This window comes from Hyla sarda, chromosome 5, assembly GCF_029499605.1.
Source record: "Hyla sarda isolate aHylSar1 chromosome 5, aHylSar1.hap1, whole genome shotgun sequence".
Taxonomy (NCBI): Eukaryota; Metazoa; Chordata; class Amphibia; order Anura; family Hylidae; genus Hyla; species Hyla sarda.
This window is the reverse complement of record NC_079193.1, coordinates 34,671,807-34,691,001: the sequence shown is the minus strand read 5'-3', so window position 1 is coordinate 34,691,001 and position 19,195 is coordinate 34,671,807. Positions and strand designations below refer to the sequence as shown.

General features: G+C 43.9%; 1 protein-coding gene and 1 long non-coding RNA gene across 13 annotated transcripts in view; one reads left to right on the top strand and one right to left on the bottom strand.

Moving 5' to 3' along the window:
• The window catches only part of LOC130273057 (uncharacterized), a 37,681-nt gene extending 28,211 nt beyond the window's left edge, over nt 1–9,470 (top strand). Inside the window, exons 2-3 of the long non-coding RNA XR_008843855.1 lie at nt 4,972–5,060; nt 9,370–9,470. This is a non-coding gene — a long non-coding RNA (uncharacterized LOC130273057). The remainder of the gene's footprint in view (nt 1–4,971; nt 5,061–9,369) is intronic.
• Nucleotides 1–19,195, bottom strand: part of MALRD1 (MAM and LDL receptor class A domain containing 1) — a 551,665-nt gene that overhangs the window by 443,407 nt on the left and 89,063 nt on the right. For all 12 annotated transcript variants that reach the window (XM_056519234.1, XM_056519235.1, XM_056519233.1 and 9 more), the window contains one exon: nt 6,110–6,232. In XM_056519234.1, the coding sequence (XP_056375209.1) occupies nt 6,110–6,232 (123 nt within the window). The remainder of the gene's footprint in view (nt 1–6,109; nt 6,233–19,195) is intronic.

Below are 19,195 nucleotides of genomic sequence, written 5' to 3'. Positions count from 1 at the left end.
TGGCAGATGAGGTTCAACACTGATAAATGTAAGGTAATGCGCATGGGGAGGAAAAATCTGGGCTGGAATAATGTATTAAATGGGAGAACACTTGAGGCGACTGACATGGAAAAGGACTTAGGAATCTTAGTTAATAGTAAATTTAGCTGTAGTGACCAGTGTCGGGCAGCTGCTGCCAAGGCAAATAAAATCATGGGGTCCATCAATAGGGGCATAGATGCCCACAAGGAAATAATTCTACCGCTGTACAAATCACTAGTCAGACCATACATAGAATACTGTGTACAGTACTGGGCACCAGTGTACAAGAAAGCTGGAGAGGGTTCAAAGATGGGTAACCAGAGTAATACGGGGAATGGGAGAACTACAGTACCCAGAAAGATTATCAGAATTAGGGTTATTTCGTTTAGAAAAAAGAAGGCTTAGGGGTGACCTAATAACTATGTGCAAATATATCAGGGGACCGTACAGAGATCTCTCCCATGATCTATTTATACCCAGGACTGTATCTATAACAAGGGGGCATCCTCTACGTCTAGAGGAAAGAAGGTTTCTACACCAGCACAGATGGGGATTCTTTACTGTAAGAGCAGTGAGACTGTGGAACTCTCTCCCGGGGAAGGTGGTCATTGTGAAATCAGTAAAAGAGTTCAAAAGGGGTCTGGATGCATTTTTGGAGAGTAATAACATAGCTGGTTATGTATACTGGATTTATAGGGACAGAACGTTGATCCAGGGATTTATTCTGATGCCATATTTGGAGTCGGGAAGGAATTTTTACCTCTAGTATGAGGGTTTTTGCCTTCCTCTGGATCAACGCAGTAGGGACTCAGTAGGGATATAGGTTGAACTTGAACTTTTTTCAACCTTATGAACTATGTTACTATGTTACAATGTGACATGTCTAAGACACTGCAGTACTGAGGTACTAAAGTGTATTTTAGAAGGGATAGGGAAAAATATGAATAAAGTTTATAGAAAAACCCTATTAAAAATAATTTTAAAAAGTTTAGTTCCCCTTACAAAATGTTTATAATTGTGGCATAAAAATACCCACAGAAATGATATTGCTACATTTATAACAACTCAAACAATAAAATCAATATGTATTTTTTTCACTTCTGACACAAAGAACATTGGGGGGAAAAATAAACAATGCCAAAATTGATATATTATGTTAATTCTACCTTCCCCCTAAAAAAAGGGATCAAAAACCATTTGTTCCCAAAATCATGGCAATAAAAACTTCAACTTTTCTCACAAAAAAACAATCACTCTTTCTGTTCTTACTATGGAAACCCCCTTGACAGGTCAAAGATAACAAGCTTTTTAGTATGCTACAACATTTTTCAATGTTTGGTTTATATTTTTTTATCATTTATTTTTGTTATGTTCGTTTTGCCAAAATTTATTACGTTTTTTTGGCCTACTTATTTTGGCTATGACTTTTGTAATTAGTCTCTTTGCTTATTAATAAGACCAAAGGCATAAAAATACAGATTACACTTAAAGGGGTACTCCAGCGCTTAGACATCTTATCCCCTATCCAACAGATAGGGGATAAGATGCCTGATCGCGGGGGTCCCGCCGCTGGGGACCCCGTGATCTTGCATGCAGCACCCCAGTTAAAATCAGTCCCGGAGCATGTTCGCTCCGGGTCTGATTACCAGCGACCACGGGGCAGGCGGCGTATGACGTCATGCCTCCGCCCCCGTGTGACATCACGCTCCGCCCCTCAATGCAAACCTATGGGAGGGGGCGTGACAGCTGTAACGCCCCCTCCCATAGGCTTGCACTGAGGGGCAGAGCGTGACGTCACACGGGGCGGAGGCATGACGTCAGACGCCGCCAGCGGCGGGACCCCCCCTTTCTTTTGGATAGGGGATAAGATGTCTAAGCGCCGGAGTACCCCTTTAATATACAATGTTTTAGCTATTTTTTCTATTGCATCTTTAGGCAGCTAATAATGCAAATAATTACTCATATGAATCCAGATAACTCACAGTGACAATTATCAGCCCCAAGTTAATGATTTAGTAAATTGATAATTCTGTTAACAGAGTTTGTTCCTAGGACTTTGTACTGGTGTTGAAATTATGTTTTTAAAACTAATCTAGATGTCATATAATGATAATACGAATTCACTGAATGAGTCTATTACCTGCTGCAACTGGATGCTTTTAATAGACTGATGATTTTTATATTTCATTTGGTAGTTTAGTTTTCAGATGTGGAATTAAAGGGGTACTCCGCCCACAGACATCTGGTCCCATATTCAAAAGATAATAGATAAGATGTCTGATCGCGGGGGTCCCACCATCTCCATCCCCCCCCCCCATCTCCATGCAGCACCAGTGCCGCACCCGGCATTTTAAGCAGTATGTTTAGAACACTGGGTTTGGGCGTCACGCCACGCCTCCTCCATTCATGTCTATGGTAGGGGGCATAATAGCATACTGTTTAAAATGCTGGGTGCAACACGGGTGCTGCTAAGAGATCACAGGGGGGGGGGGAATAAGATGTCTGTGGGCGGAGTACCCCTTTAAAGGGAGTTCCTGGATTCAAAGTAAAGTTTTTTCACAAACAGCTTTAGGGTACATTCACACGGGCAGATTTTTTTGCGGGTTTTCCGCTGCGTATCTGAAAGGGGGCGGGCTCTTCTCGGCTGTCCGCGTCGGAAGTTACGCTGTGGAAAATGCGCCGCAATCCCCATTGAAGTCAGTAGGGACTGCGGCGGATTTTCCGCAGCGTAAATTCCACATCTGCTGCGGACAGCCGAGAAGAGCCCACCCATTTTCAAATGCGCAGCGGAAAACTAAGTTTCCACACATCCTATAATCCACAAAAAAATGCTCCCTTATTTTGTTTTCCCAAGATAAAATTTTTGTGGAGTTCTGTAAAAAATCGTAAGTTTTACTATAGGCGTTTTAACTTTGGAGTTTTTTCACCTGCTTTTCTTTCATTACAAGTCATGTGATTTATTCATCATGTGACTCAAGAATTTCTATTGAAGATTTTGGGAAAAAATGCCAATGGAATACATTTCGGTTTTCTTGGCACTTTTTTTTTCCCCATAGAAGCCTATTAAAAATAAAGTGCCATAGTCTTAGCATCAGGCAAGTTTTGAAAACTGCCACTGAGCCAAAAATGCCAAAGGAGAAAATAGCAAGTAGGTATGGTATTTCATATTTCCTATTAACTCCCAACTAACAACTAGACGCTGCGTTTATTTTTTTTTGCGCTAATGAGGCATTGCTTCCCTACCTGTTCTGCATCGTCAGGGAATGACTGAATGGTACAGTTGCTGAGGAAACTGTACAATGCCCAGACAGTCCTATACACAAATCATATTCTAATTAACAGGACTTATGCACGGAACTCACCACACTTCTTTAAGGTTGCCTCAGCAACTATACAATCCAGCATGTGCAGTGACATTCAATGATAGACTTTGCAGAATGGGGGGAAATGCAATGTCAGAGCTGCACTTTAAGTACCCTGCCCCTGCCTTATATCATGGTTACTTTGAATATATAGGCACAGCCATGTTATGACAATGACTACGTTTCAGACACACAGCTGTGTGTACATAATCATATTGGTACTACCCACAGTGCTGGCACCTTGGACCCATCGCTAACAGCTATGCCCCATGTGGTACCCACTGATTGGAAGCAGAGCTCCCATGTCTGCATTGAAGTGGAGGTGGCAGCTGTTCTTGGGCTTCATGCCTTCAAGACACCTCAAGGCTGGACAGGGCTCAGCAGCCTGGCAGGGATGGTGACAGTCGAAGCAGGGGCATGTGCAGTGGCTATTCTCACCCCTGCTGCACGCCCAGCCTCAGTGACGGCACATGTAACTTAATGTCAAGGAAGGTTTTAGTTTAGGACCTTCCTTGACATCATAACGTAATGATTGCAAGAAATCCTTTGCCGGGCTGAGTGTGGGCCGTATGTCGTATAGGTCTGATTTGGAGTATTAAAAATGACAATGGGGCAAATGTATGAAAACCCGTGCAGAGGAACAGTGGAGCTGGTGCCCATAGCAACCAATCAGATCGCTTCTTTAATTTTTCAGAGGCCTTTTAAAAAATTATAGGAGCGATCTGATCGGTTGCTGTGGGCAACTGGTAAACTTTTACCTGCACAGGTTTTGACTAGTGCTGAGCGGCATAGGCCATATTTGAATTCACGATATTTCGCAAATATATGGACGAATATTCGGCATATATTCACTAAATTTGCATATTCGTAATATTCACGTTTTATTTTCGCATATGCGAAAATTTCGCGTTTGCGAAAATTAGCAAATCTGGCCGGAGAGCTGGGGCCCCGTACAGGAGATTGCTCGGACCCCTGCAATCTGAAAATTATCCCCTATCCTTAGGATAGGGGATAAGTTTTCCAATCCTGGACTACTCCTTTAAGACGCACACAGTGTTGAAGGTACGTCAAGGTGGCTGTCTCCAAGTGAGAAAAAGAAGAGCAACAGGAGGTGAGGGGGAGCGAAAGAGAGGTGAGTGGAGTTTTTTGTTTTTCCATGGATCTGTGTGAGGAGGCATCATGTTCTATTGGGGCAATGGGAGGGGGCATCATGTTGTGAGGGGGCATAATATTCTATAGGGGCAATGTTAGGGCCTATTACTATACAGGGCACAGACGGGGCAAATACTATATAGGGTAGTGTAAGGGTCTATCCACACGGGCGGAATTTCCGCACCAATTCCGCATCTGCTTTCTTGGGTGGTTTTTGGCTTGTGTGGATTCTGTGTGGAATTTGTGTGAAATTGGTGAGGAATTTGTGCGGAAATTCAGAAGTGTGGAATCCCATAGAAGTCTATTGGGCTTCCATTTGAGGCAGAATTCCGCAGGCAGAATTTCAGCCCATGTGAATAGACCCTAATACATATAGGAGTTTGTATAGAGATGAGGATTGTGCTGTAGCGAGGAGCCTAAAATGTTTGTCTGGCAGATTCGGTGGAGACGAGTTGTGATCGGGAGAAATGCACAGATGGAGAAGAAAGATAAAAGTGAACTACTCCGATCAGAGAAGACACCTCTGTGAGTATGCAACTGTAATCACTTATATGGTCTGCAGCACCTGTGTACAGCTCATATGTACTTTATATGGTCACTGTATGAGGGAATATTGGTCTTTGTATAGTAGTTTTTTTTTTCTTTTCAATAACAATTTAGTAATATAAGTCTTGCAGAATCATTGTCCCGTGTTGTGGTGTTATTAGTGATACTGGTCTGTGTATAGTATTTTTTATCTCCTTATAACAGTATGATGGTATTATTTAGTCACGGCAGAAGTAATATGTTGTCCTGGAGTGGAAGTATTAATTTATGTTTGTAAGCCTGATACTATGCTGTATAAGGGGCCCAAATATTTCTGACGGTAGCCCTGATGGGTGTGGTACTTTTTCAACAACAGGAGGAACCCAGGTAAAAAAAAAAAAAAACACTGCTCCTCTGCTTCTGGACCTTCTTACTTCCATTTCACAGCTAGAATACAATAATAAGTTTGGCCTCAGTAACTTTGGGAAATGTTCACTGTAATGATAAGTTACATTTTGTTTATTGATAATTCTATCAAATCAATTCCTTTTGACCCCTGTAATATAATGGAAGCATTATCAAGGGGCAAATAACATTTTGAAATTCCCAACATGGTTTAGATGACTATGTATTCAAAAACAGGAAGGGGCGGTGAAAAGGAAAATTATCCACCAAAAGTTTTGTCCTCACTGGCGGTCATCTCTCATTATTATTACTGATCCCATAATGTAGGGGAATGATGATGCACCCCCTTTTATGCCTCCCCATACATTAAAGAAGTTTGCTGCTTGGACAATTTCTACATGTCACAAGGTTAACTCAACGTATTGGTACCTCAGAGGCACAAATCACAGTGTGAACCCAGCCTAGGATGCTTCCTAAATAAATCTGCTCAGAATTAAATCTTTGGGCCATGTGGTTTCCGAGAGGGTCCCTTCCCCTCCCAAACTTTACACCAGTGGTCTTACTGCAATCTAGGGAAATTATGGCATTGTATTTGGTAAAAACGTTAAAATAGTATGTAAGGGTTTTTGTTTTTTTTACCTTACCTGTAATGTTATTTTTTTGATCAAAAAGTGAACTTCCAACTTCTAACCCATTGGTACGGACCCATCCTTCAGATGACATTCCACATAAATTTGTTTCAAAGTCACATCTTTCATACAGGGAGCCTAAGAAAAACAAAAAAACATGACGTTAGAATAAAGGGGAAAAATATTAAATTTCATCTACTCAGAACTAAACAATCATATAACTACCATGGAAAATCTTGTTTGGACTGGGGCCCCTATAAACATGATGTCCAGTTGGCTCTGGTACACTACAGTTCTTTATTCATTACAATAAATCCACTTAAAGGAGTTATCCGGCCAAAGATATCTTATCCCCTATCCAAAGGATAGGGGATAAGATGTCTGATCATGGGGGGCCCTCTGCTGCGACCTCTGTGATCTCCATGCGGCTGCGTCTCCAGTCTCGGAAAGCTTGTTGTTTCCAGGACTGGAGACATGATGTAATGCCATAGACATGAATGGAGGGGGCCTGACGTGACATCACGAGGGGGCTTGGCGTTACGTCACGTCTCCAGTCTGGGAAATGGAGGGGGCATTATGTCCCTTTAAAAAATATTCACAGAACACGGATGATAGTAGGTAGTAGGAGGAAAAATTATTTGGAGCAATAGACTGTTATTAAGATATATTTATGAATTCGGGTTTAAAGCCAAAATAGTAAATACCTTCTTTATTTGAAAAAAAAAAAAAAACTGATACATTTAAATTAAAAATGTCTTAGGTTATAGGAAAATAAAAAAGAATGCACCATAAACAATGCATGGCCAAGTAATACAAATAAGTACAAAGTTTATTAGGCAAGACAGACAAAAGGGGACATCACATCTTAAAACACCTAATTATCCCAAAACCAATAATACAATCAGAAAGCTAGATCCTACACCTCTAGTGATAGGTTGCTGCCAGTACAAATGGTTAGTAATCCCGGACTGAAGGCACTCCCAGACGAAGGAAACAGTTGTTTTCAAAACGCGTCAGAGCTTTTTGGTCCTAATTCACATCCATATTGACGTCACTAGTAACGCGAACCTCGGATTACCTACTTGCATCGTGCGGCAGTAACGGGTCTTGGTAGAGATGCCACCGGCCGGGGCTGTTTCCCAGACCATTCCACAATTAGGAAGGACATCGGAACACCACAGAGAACCTAGGAGGACTCACGTTCTAGAAAAGTAAGCTACAAACACTGCTAATATCGTGATTACTGCAAAAAGCCATGGAATAACTGCAGACTATTGCACCCCCCTATACCACTACGAACTAAGCAGTCTGCTCACTATACAAAGCCGACGGTGTCTATAGCAACTAACACAGCATGCGCAGCATAATCTCAAATACAGCAGACGATCATACACTTTATTAGGACTGTGTATGCACATACCCTCTTTTTGTATTCTTATTAAGATATTAATCAGAAAGACGTGACAACTCCTATCTACTAAAGTCATGGCCGTAAATGTTGGCACCCCTCAAATTTTTCAAGAAAATGAAGCATTTCTCACAGAAAAGTATTGCAGTAACACGTGTTTTGCTATACACATGTTTATTCCCTTTGTGTGTATTGGAACTAAACCAAAAAAAAAGGGAGGAAAAAAAGCTAATTGGACATAATGTCACCAAACTCCAAAAATGGTCTGGACAAAATGATTGGCACCCTTAACTTAATATTTGTCGCTTCCGATAACCATCAATAAGCTTCTTACACCTCTCAGCCGGAATGTTGGACCACTCTTCCTTTGCAAACTGCTCCAGGTCTCTCTTATTAGAAGGCGCCTTTTCCCAACAGCAATTTTAAGATCTCCCCACAGGTGTTCAATGGGATTTAGATCTGGACTCATTGCTGCAACTTCAGAACTCTCTATGGCTTTGTTGCCATCCATTTCTGGATGCTTTTTGATGTATGTTTGGGGTCATTGTCCTGCTGGAAGACCCAAGATCTCAGACGCAAACCCAGCTTTCTGACACTAAGCTGTACAGTGCGACCCAAAATCTGTTGGTAATCCTCAGATTTCATGATGCTTTGCACACATTCAAGGCACCCAGTGCCAGAGGCAGCAAAGCAACACCAAAACATCATTGAACCTACACCATATTTCACTGTAGGTACTGTGTTCTTTTCTTTGTATGCCTCAGTCCATTTTCGGTAAACAGTAGAATGATGTGCTTTACCAAAAAAGCTCTATCTTGGTCTCATCTGTCCACAAGACAATTTCCAGGAAGGATTTTGGCTTACTCAAGTTCATTTTGGCAAAATGCAGTCTTGCTTTTTTATGTCTCTGTGTCAGCAGTGGGGTCCTCCTGGGTCTCCTGCCATAACGTTTCATTTCATTTAAAGGTCAACAGATTGTTCGCGCTGACACTGATGCTCCCTGAGCCTGAAGGACAGCTTTAATATCTTTGGAACTTGTTTGGGGCTGCTTATCCACCATCCGGACTATCCTGCGTTGACCACCTTTCCACCTTTCATTAATTTTTATCTTCCGTCCACACCCAGGGAGATTAGCTACAGTGCCATGGGTTGCAAACTTCTTGATAATGTTGCGCACTGTGGACAAAGGCAAATCTAGATCTCTGGAGATGGACATGTAACCTTGAGATTGTTGATATTTTTCCACAATTTTGGTTCTCAAGTCCTCAGACAGTTCTCCTCTCCTATTTCTGTTGTCCATGCTTAGTGTGGCACACACAGACACACAATGCAAAGACTAAGTGAACTTCTCTCCTTTTTATCTACTTTCAGGTGTGATTTTTATATAGCCCACACCTGTTACTTGCCCCAGGTGAGTTTAAAGGAGCATCACATGCTTGAAACAATCAGATTTTTCCGCAATTTTGAAAGGGTGCCAATAATTTTGTCCCCTTTTTGGAGTTTGGTGTGACATTATGTCCAATTAGCTTTTTTTTCCTCCCTTTTTTTGGTTTAGTTCCAATACACACAAAGGGAATAAACATGTGTATAGCAAAACATGTGTTACTGCAATCCTTTTCTGTGAGAAATACTTCGTTTTTCTAGAAAAATTTTCAGGGGTGCCAACATTTACGGCCATGACTGTGTATATTAACCAAGGCAAATCTGGATATATATGAATGAACTTTCTCCATATATTACAAGTTAACACTGGCCAAATAAGATATCGGTGACACGATCAGTACGTCAATTTCTAACAGCAGTATTTATAGTATACAAGTTGCTGTTAATAATAATAATAATAATAAGTTTTTTGTACCACCTATAGATAACTATTGCCAACAACATCTTTACTAATATCTGCAATTTGACGAATCGGCACCTCTTTGTTGTCCTACCTCGTCATTGACAGCAACTAGGTGCGCAATAAGCCCTTTCAAATACGGTAATTATCAATATCCAATACTTTTTATAATTTTTTTTAAAAAAGAAGAATTTTTCATGCCTGTTTTTGTACAGCAATTATATTGCACACGCATCTAATCCTGTATACTGTGATTATTTCTTCATACAGGCTTGCACTATTGCACTTTTATCTGCACGCAGCCACTTTAATAGGGGTAGCCTTGAAATACTACAGTCAGTCATCCAAATAGGTATTTACATGTATACTTTTCTATATCTACAAACCTTCATCTAATTGCGGCTAATTTTTATACATTCTACATCATCTTTTATTGTAGTTGTCCCACCTATTCGAAACACCGTGGAAGACTCTATTTTCTCCTGCAACATTGGTTATTGAGACATATCACTTTTTATAAATTTTTTATTGTCCTCTAAATAAAGATAATCGTATCATCTCTATTAGCGCTGGTATTTACTCATTTTAATTTTTCCAGCTTTTCACTATTTGTTTTATGGCCTACAGGGATCCATAAATAATATCTGGCAGCTATATTTTTAGGCCCCATCTGGAAGCGCTGATATAATCATATTATACAAAAAAAAAAAAAAAGCTCAACAAGGAGCTTACTTACCACAAGAGAGGACCAATACGGATCACTCTCTAGACACTCTGTGCATTATGATAATTACAAGCAGCTATACCTCCTATAAATACTGCTCCTAAAAAAATAGCTATGATGGATAAACCAGTTATAAATAAAGTGCACAGTGCAAAGAACATAGTGAACAAAACATACTAAATAATTTTAAAAAAGTATGTAAAAGCAGTATTAAAGTTAAAACTGAGCAAACAGTAAGATATGCAGTGATTAAAGAAGACCAGATACTGATGAAGAGTTAGGAGGATAGCCAAAAAAAAAAAAGAGGTAACCATAATAGAAATACAGCTTCCTCAGGGGTTCCTTTTTTCAGATTAACCCATCAGTATGTTTATGGAGTTTGGAAGGGAACTGCAAACTGGCTAAACCAGGCTTTTCTCCCATCTCTAAACAGGCAAATTAAGGGAAAACTCTCATTCCAAACAGATGTTAGCCAAAATCAAAGCCAGGACACCAAGGTTGCAAATAGAGATGAGTGAGCCGAGACGGTGAACCCGGTCTCACTCAGAACTTTGGGGTAAAAGAGTCTCACACATCATTCAAACTTAGCCAGGCTTGGCTTGAGGGCTGCCATCAGAAATTTCGGGGCCCCTTACACAGCATCAGGCCTGGCCCCCCATCGACCCCCCCTCCCCGATGCCCTACTCTCAGTGCCCCCCAATAATGCTCCTCCTTGGTAATTCCCCTATTAGTTAATGCCACCATTAGGTAGGTACAGTGGTAGGTTATGCCCCTGGTAGGTGGTAGGTAATGTCCCCAGTAGGTAGTGCCCCCTGTAGATGGATAGGAGGTAATGCCCCCAGTAGATAGTGCCCCTAGTAGGTAGGTAGCAGGTAATGCCTCCAGTAGGTAGTGCCCCCCCCCCACCCACCCAGCTAAGTAGTGCCCCCAGTAGATAGTGGCCCTAGTAAGTAGTGGTCCCTGGTAGGTTGTGGTCCCTGGTAGGTAATGCCCCAGCATACAGTGCCCCCAGTAGATAGTTCCCCCATGTAGGTCATGCAGGTAGGTAATGCCCCCAGTTGAGTAATAATGCCCCCAGTTATGCAATAATGCCCCCACATAAGTAATGCCCCCAATTAGGTAATAATGGCCCCACATATGTAATGCCCCCAGTTAGGTAATAATGCCCCCACATAAGTAATGCCCCCAGTTATGCAATAATGCCCCACATAAGTAATACCCCCAGTTAGGTAATAATGGCCCCACATATGTAATCCCCCAGTTAGGTAATAATGCCCCCACATAGATAATGCCCCCAATTATGTAATAATGCCCCCACATAAGTAATGCCCCCTGGTTTGTAATAATGCCCCCACATAAATTAATGCCCCATGGTTTGTAATAATGCCCCCAGGTTTGTAATAATGCCCCTCACATAGCTATTGCCCCTAGGTTTGAAATAATGCCCCCAGGTTTGTAGTAATGTCCCCACATAAGTTAATGCCCCAAGGTTTGTAATAATGCCCCTCACATAGCTAATGCCCCCAGGTTTGTAATAATGCCCCCACATAAGTTAATGCCCCCAGGTTTGCAATATTGCCCCTCACATAGCTAATTCCCCCAGGTTCGTAAAAATAATGCCCCCAGGTTTGTAATAATGCCCTCACATAAGTAATGTCCCCAGGTAATAATGCCCCCACATTGATTAAATAATAAACATTAACTCACCTTTTCGCCGATCCTGCGCTGAGGCCGGGCTGTCAGCAGCCTATGGAGCGGTGCGGGACTTCTCCAGCAGGCTGTGTGAAGAAATTACATCATCACGCAGCATGCAGCGCAATGTACGCTCTTGTACGTACATTCCGTACGCTATTTGCGTAATGTACGTGCAGGAGCCGGAACTTGCTATCACCTGTACGTGCATTATGTACGCAATTTGCGTACTGTACGTCCAGAAGCAGGAGACCGCTGTTTACACAGCGGTCTCCTGCTTCTGCTGCCGCAGTGGGGTGCAGCGGGGCCCGGGCCCCTTACTGGTGTACTGGCTGTACCCCCCTGACGGCAGCCCTGAATGGCACTATTATAGAAGGGATGAGGAACACATGGCGTTTTGGCACCTGAATGTATGATAGGATGAAGAAGTAACAATGAGATGACATCAGGGTAGCCCAGCATGTTTTACAGCAAGTGACCGCAGGTGAGCCAATTATTGCTTGTATTATGTTACATACAGCTCACGGGCTAATCAGGAGACAGCATAGGGTCGGGTATAAGAGTCTGATAAAAATCTATTCAGCTGCCAGCTTGGAGAAAAAGAACTGCAAAATGATGAACCTCCTCATTTCTATTTGGATGCTTGCCAATACCTAAATGAAACTCTACGGGAATGTTGGATTGACCGCTTTGTAAACAATTCACCCATTCACCCATGTTACACTGGCCTCCACGATTGCCAGATCTTACGCCCTATGACTTCTTTTTGTGGAGCTATATCAAGTACTCATTGTATCCCCCACCCCCAACCAACCAACCATTCATAGGATTTGAATGACCAACGCATCACTGAAAGAGTGGAATCCATATCTTAGGATATGTTGGCCGCATCTGGACAGAACTGGATGACCACCTAGACATCTGCTGTGTCACCAATGGAAATTACTCTGAACATTTGTAGTGTATGGATAAATTTTGGCTAGATAGAGCATCTTTTCATGTTAATAAACTTGTGCTGTGTTCTCCCAGTTATGAATACCGAGGGAATCATTTTACAACATCCTTTTTGATTCATCCTGTTGAGCACTATCATTAAGTTGTTCTTTTATGATTTTTTTTTTTTTTAAACTATGTACCTCCTATCTAAAATGTTGTATACAGTATTCCTAAGCCCTGGCACAAAAGATTTGCATAAGTATAGTATGTGGTCTTCTTGTTTCCTGGCCAATGTTCTCATACATCAGCATGTGTTATTGTTTTCCTCCATTTCTCCACAGGTCACTATGTTTGTTTGTTTGCTATCATGCAGCTAATGATATTACAACGTTAGATTAACCGCTAAATGAGAGGCCAGCAGTGTATTTATGCTAAACCAGATGCTCACTTTTCTTAACGAAAAACAGATCAACATTTTGGAAGATCAATTCATTAATGGGGTGATCCTTGGTTTATTGCACCCCTGGTTAACTTTAACATAAGGCAGATTTTTCTTTTCTTGGTCATTCTGAAATATATGACCAAAACCAGGATTTGTGCAGCTCAACAGTAAGTGTGATCAAAGGACTATGATGTTAACTGAGGCACTAAAATACCCAAAGTGCTAACTGGAAGAAAGCGTCGCTAATAAAAGAAATGTCTGTGGGGAGGCCCAGGGACTGGTTTGAGTGGCATTGGGGCCGTTTTGCCAGTGAGTCGTTCCCCCTGTGGGCACTTATGTTGCAGCGATGGTGGTCGCCGCCATTTTATGCTAGGGACCCACTCTAAATGGGTGGCCTTGATGTGGCGAGTGGGCTTGTACCTTTTGATCAAAATGTATACAAACAACCTGTTAGTTTTTGAATTTATACCGTCCTGTGTAGCGAGCGTCCGGTACACAGCACAGATCAGGGATCAATGGGGCCGGCCGCATGTAGAAGAAGACGCGCACTTGGCAGAGCGCTGCAATGACATGGGTCACGTTGCGGAGCGGGCAGTAGAATTTGCAATCTAACCATTTTACACTTCTATACCACCTCTATTTATATACCTTCATGTTTATTTACTATTTATTTTTATTTTTTATATTTATTTTTATTTAATTTCTAATTTTACTCTTATATATTTTGTTTTCAATTTATTTTTATCTTTATTTTTCATTTTTTATTTTATTGTTAGCTTTATTTTTATTTTCATTTTTATTAAAAAAAATTGTCATTATTATTTTTATTTCATTTCATTTGTTGTATAATATTTATTGTCCTTTATTGTTTCTTTATTTTATTTATTTTCTATTAGTTCACCCCAATAATTTAGTCAGTTTATTTTTATTCATAACAGTTATTGATTATTAATGCATCCATGACTACCACACTGTAGGACATAAGTAGTACTCATTCTTTTAGTCTATTTATTTATTTATTTATTCATCCTTGCTCATTTTACTGAGAGTCCTGTCCACACACAGCATAGGCAACACCTGATCTTTTCAGAAGCGACACTACTGCCAATGTCTATCAACCATTATCTATAATCCTACATTACTTCACACATATTGTTACGCCGAGCGCTCCGGGTCCCTGATCCTCCCCGGAGCGCTCGCGGCGTTCTCTTCTCTGCAGCGCCCCGGTCAGACCTGCTGACCGGGAGCGCTGCACTGTCACTGCTGGCGGGGATGCGATCCGCGTAGCGGGACGCGCCCGCCCGCGGGTCGCATCCCAATCCACTCACCTGTCACGTTCCCCGGCTGTCACGTCCCGGCACGCGCGGCCCCGCTCTCTAGGGCGTGCGCGCTGGCTCTCTGAGATTTAAAGGGCCAGTGCACCATTAATTGGTGCCTGGCCCAATCAGTGTCAATCACTTCCCATTCGTTAATAAACCCACTTCCCCTTCTTGTCCTTGCCGGATCTTGTTGCCTTAGTGCCCTGAGAAAGCGTTTTAGTGTGTTCCCAAGCCTGTGTACCCAGACCTTCTGCTGTTGCCCCTGACTACGACTCTTGCTGCCTGCCCTGACCTTCTGCTACGTCCGACCTTGCTCTTGCCTTGTCCCTGTGTACCACACCTGTCTCAGCTGTCAGTGGGGTTGAGTCGCTATCGGGCGGAACGACCTGGGGGTTACCTGCCGCTGCAAGTCCATCCCGCTTTGCGGCGGGCACTGGTGAAAACCAGAAACCCCTTAGATTCCGTTCCCCTGGTACGGCCCATGCCATCACCTCACTGACACAGAGGATCCACCTCCAGTGTCCTAGCTGCATACCAGTCCGGATCCAGACAGTAGATCCGGCTATGGATCCCGCTGAGGTCCAGCTGCCTAGTGTCGCTGACCTAACCACTGTGGTCGCCCAGCAATCACAGCAGATCTCGCAACAAGGACAGCAGCTGACTCAACTGACCGTTATGCTGCAACAGCTTCTGCCGCAACTACAGCAATCATCTCCTCCGCCAGCTCCTGGATCTCCTCCGCAGCGAGTGGCTGCTCCCAGCTTCCGCCTGTTTGATGGGGACTCTAAACAGTGCCGTGGATTCCTGTCCCAGTGTTCCCTACACCTGGAGATGATGTCGGACCAATTCCCTGCTGAACGGTCTAAGGTGGCTTTCGTGGTCAGTCTCCTGTCTGGAAAGGCCTTGTCATGGGCCACACCGCTTTGGGACCGCAACGATCCCGCCACCGCTACTATCCAGTCCTTCTTCTCAGAAGTACGTAGTGTTTTTGAGGAGCCAGCCCGGGCCTCCTCAGCCGAGACTGCTTTGCTGAACCTCGTCCAAGGGAGTTCTTCTGTGGGCGAGTATGCCATTCAGTTCCGTACTCTCGCCTCTGAGCTATCCTGGAATAATGAGGCCCTCTACGCGACCTTCAAGAAAGGCTTATCCAGTAACACCAAAGATGTCCTGGCCACACGAGAAATTCCTGCAAATCTGTCTGAACTAATCCATTTGGCTACCCGCATCGACATGCGTTTCTCGGAAAGACGCCAGGAACTTTGACAGGAAAAGGATCTTGCTCGCACCAGGCGTTTTCTCTCCCCGGCTCCTCTCTTCCAACGTCCTTTGCAATCAGTTCCTGTGCCTTCTGCCGAGGAGGCTATGCAAGTGGATCGGTCTCGCCTGACCCTACAAGAGAGGTCTCGCCGCCGTAATGAGAATTTGTGCCTGTACTGTGCAAGTACCGAACACTTCCTAAAAGTCTGTCCTATCCGCCCTCCGCGTCAGGAGAAACACACACACCTACTTCACAAGGGTGAAACGACTCTTGGTGTGAATTCTGCCTCTCCACGTCTGACTGCACCTGTGCGGATTTCTCCTACTGCCAACTCCTCCTTCTCAGCAGTGGCCTTCTTGGACTCAGGTTCTGCAGGAAACTTTATCTTGGCCTCTTTCGTTAATAGGTTCAGCATCCCAGTAACCCGTCTCGTCAAGCCGCTCTTTATCTCTTCTGTTAATGGAGAGAAATTGGACTGCACTGTGCGCTACAGCACTGAACCCCGGCCCATGAGCATTGGACTTCACCAAGAAAAAATTAAATTTTTCGTTCTGCCTAACTGCACCTATGAAGTTCTTCTCGGCCTGCCGTGGCTCCAACGTCATGCTCCTACCCTCGACTGGACCACCGGGGAGATCAAAAGTTGGGGTCCTTCTTGTCACAAGCGATGCCTCACATCTGCTCCCACTTGTCAAACCCCTGAGGCTTCACCTTTACCGGGCCTTCCCAAGGCTTACCAGGACTTTTCAGATGTTTTCTGCAAAAAGCAAGCAGAGATCTTACCTCCTCATAGACCTTATGATTGTCCCATTGACCTCCTTCCTGGTACCACTCCGCCCCGTGGCAGGATTTACCCTCTGTCAGCCCCAGAGACTCAAGCCATGTCGGAGTATATCCAGGAGAACCTAAAGAGAGGTTTTATTCGGAAATCCTCATCCCCTGCTGGAGCGGGGTTCTTCTTTGTTTCTAAAAAGGATGGATCCTTACGTCCATGTATTGACTACCGCGGTTTAAATAAAATTACCATCAAAAACCGCTATCCCCTACCTTTGATCTCCAAACTCTTTGACCGTCTACACGGAGCAAGTATCTTCACCAAACTGGACTTAAGGGGCGCATATAATCTTATTCGCATCCGTAAAGGTGATGAGTGGAAGACCGCTTTCAATACCAGAGATGGACATTTTGAATATCTAGTTATGCCCTTTGGGCTCTGCAACGCTCCTGCAGTCTTCCAGGACTTTGTTAATGAGATCTTTCGGGACTTATTGCATACCTGTGTTGTGGTTTACTTGGATGACATCTTGATTTTTTCCTCTGACTTAGAGGAACACCGCCGTCATGTCCGTCAAGTGCTCCAAAGACTCTGTGAAAAACCACTTGTACGCTAAATTCGAAAAATGTCTCTTTGAATGCAACAGTATTCCTTTCCTAGGTTACCTAGTCTCAGGCCAAGGGCTTCAAATGGATCCAGATAAACTGTCGGCTGTTTTGGATTGGCCACGCCCTTCTGGACTCCGCGCTATCCAACGCTTCCTGGGATTCGCCAACTATTACCGACAGTTTATTCCCCACTTCTCCACCATTGTGGCCCCTATTGTGGCTCTGACCAGGAAGAATGCTAATCCTAAGTTGTGGCCTCCACAAGCGGATGAGGCCTTCAGTCGCCTCAAAGCTGCCTTCGCCTCTGCACCAGTTCTGTCCAGACCTGATACGTTTAAACCATTCTTCCTGGAAGTAGACGCTTCCTCAGTCGGAGCCGGAGCTATACTTCTGCAAAAAAACGCTACCGGACGTAACATTACTTGTGGTTTTTTCTCAAAGACTTTCTCCCCGGCAGAAAAGAACTACTCTATTGGAGATCGTGAACTTCTGGCCATCAAGTTAGCACTCGAGGAGTGGAGACATCTATTCGAGGGTTCCAACCACCCCATTGTCATTTACACTGACCACAAGAATCTGTCTTACCTCCAGTCCGCTCAGCGTCTGAATCCTCGCCAGGCTAGGTGGTCGTTGTTTTTGCCCGCTTAAACTTCGAGATACACTTCCGTCCCGCTGACAAGAATGTCAGAGCTGACGCCCTTTCTCTGATGCCTCCGAGTCTGAAGCCCCTCTGCAGCATATCATTCCGCCTGAGTGCCTGGTCTCCTCTGCTCCAGCCTCACTGGGGCAAACCTCCCCTGGAAAGACTTTCGTTCCACCACGCCTTCGCCTCAAGTTCCTCAAATGGGGGCATTCTTCTCACCTGGCTGGTCATGCTGGCATTAAAAAGTCCATTCAGCTCGTCTCCCGTCTGTATTGGTGGCCTACACTAGAGGGTGACGTTACTGATTTTGTTCGGGCCTGTACTGTTTGCGCCCGGGATAAAACCCCTCGCCAGAAGCCTGCCAGACTCCTCTTTCCTTTGCCCGTCCCCGAGCAACCATGGTCCCAAATTGCCATGGATTTCATTACTGATCTTCCCGTATCCCATGGCAACACCGTCATCTGGGTGGTCATTGATCGTTTTTCCAAAATGGCTCACTTCATTCCGCTTCCAGGTCTTCCTTCTGCGCCACAGTTGGCGAAGCAATTTTTTCTGCACATTTTTCGTCTTCACGGGCTTCCCACGCATATTGTCTCGGATAGAGGCGTTCAATTTGTGTCAACATTTTGGAGAGCTCTCTGTAATCAATTAAAGATCAAATTAAATTTCTCGTCCTCCTATCACCCCCAATCCAATGGACAAGTGGAAAGAGTCAACCAGATTCTTGGTGACTACTTGCGACATTTTGTCTCCTCTCGTCAAGATGATTGGGTTGACCTTCTGCCCTGGGCTGAATTCTCGTACAATTTCAAAAATTCTGAATCCTCAGCCAAATCCCCATTCTTTGTGGGTACGGCCGTCACCCTCTGCCCCCCCTCCCCATTCCCACTTCTTCTGGAGTTCCTGCTGTGGATGAAGTAACCCGGGACTTCTCTGTTATCTGGAAGGAGACTCAAAAGTCGCTCCTACTGGCCTTGTCTCGTATGAAGAGACATGCAGATAAAAAGAGAAGAACTCCTCCTGTCTTCGCTCCTGGTGACAAAGTGTGGCTCTCTGCCAAATATATCCGGTTTCATGTTCCTAGCTACAAGCTGGGTCCACGTTACCTTGGACCATTTAAAGTCAAAAGTCAAATCAACTCTGTCTCCTACAAGCTTCATCTTCCTCCTTCTCTTCATATTCCTAACTCCTTTCATGTTTCCCTTCTCAAACCTCTCGTTCTTAACCGCTTTTCCCCCAAGGTCACCGTTCCTGCTCCTGTCTCTGGCTCCTCTGATGTCTTCGCAGTAAAAGAAATCCTCGCCTCCAAGTTGGTCAGAGGTAAAAAGAAAATTCTTGTTCACTGGGAGAATTGTGGCCCCGAAGAGAGGTCTTGGGAGCCAGAGGACAATATCCTCGACAAGGAGCTCATCCATAGGTTCCTGGCCTCCAAAAAGAGGGGGAGACCAAAGGG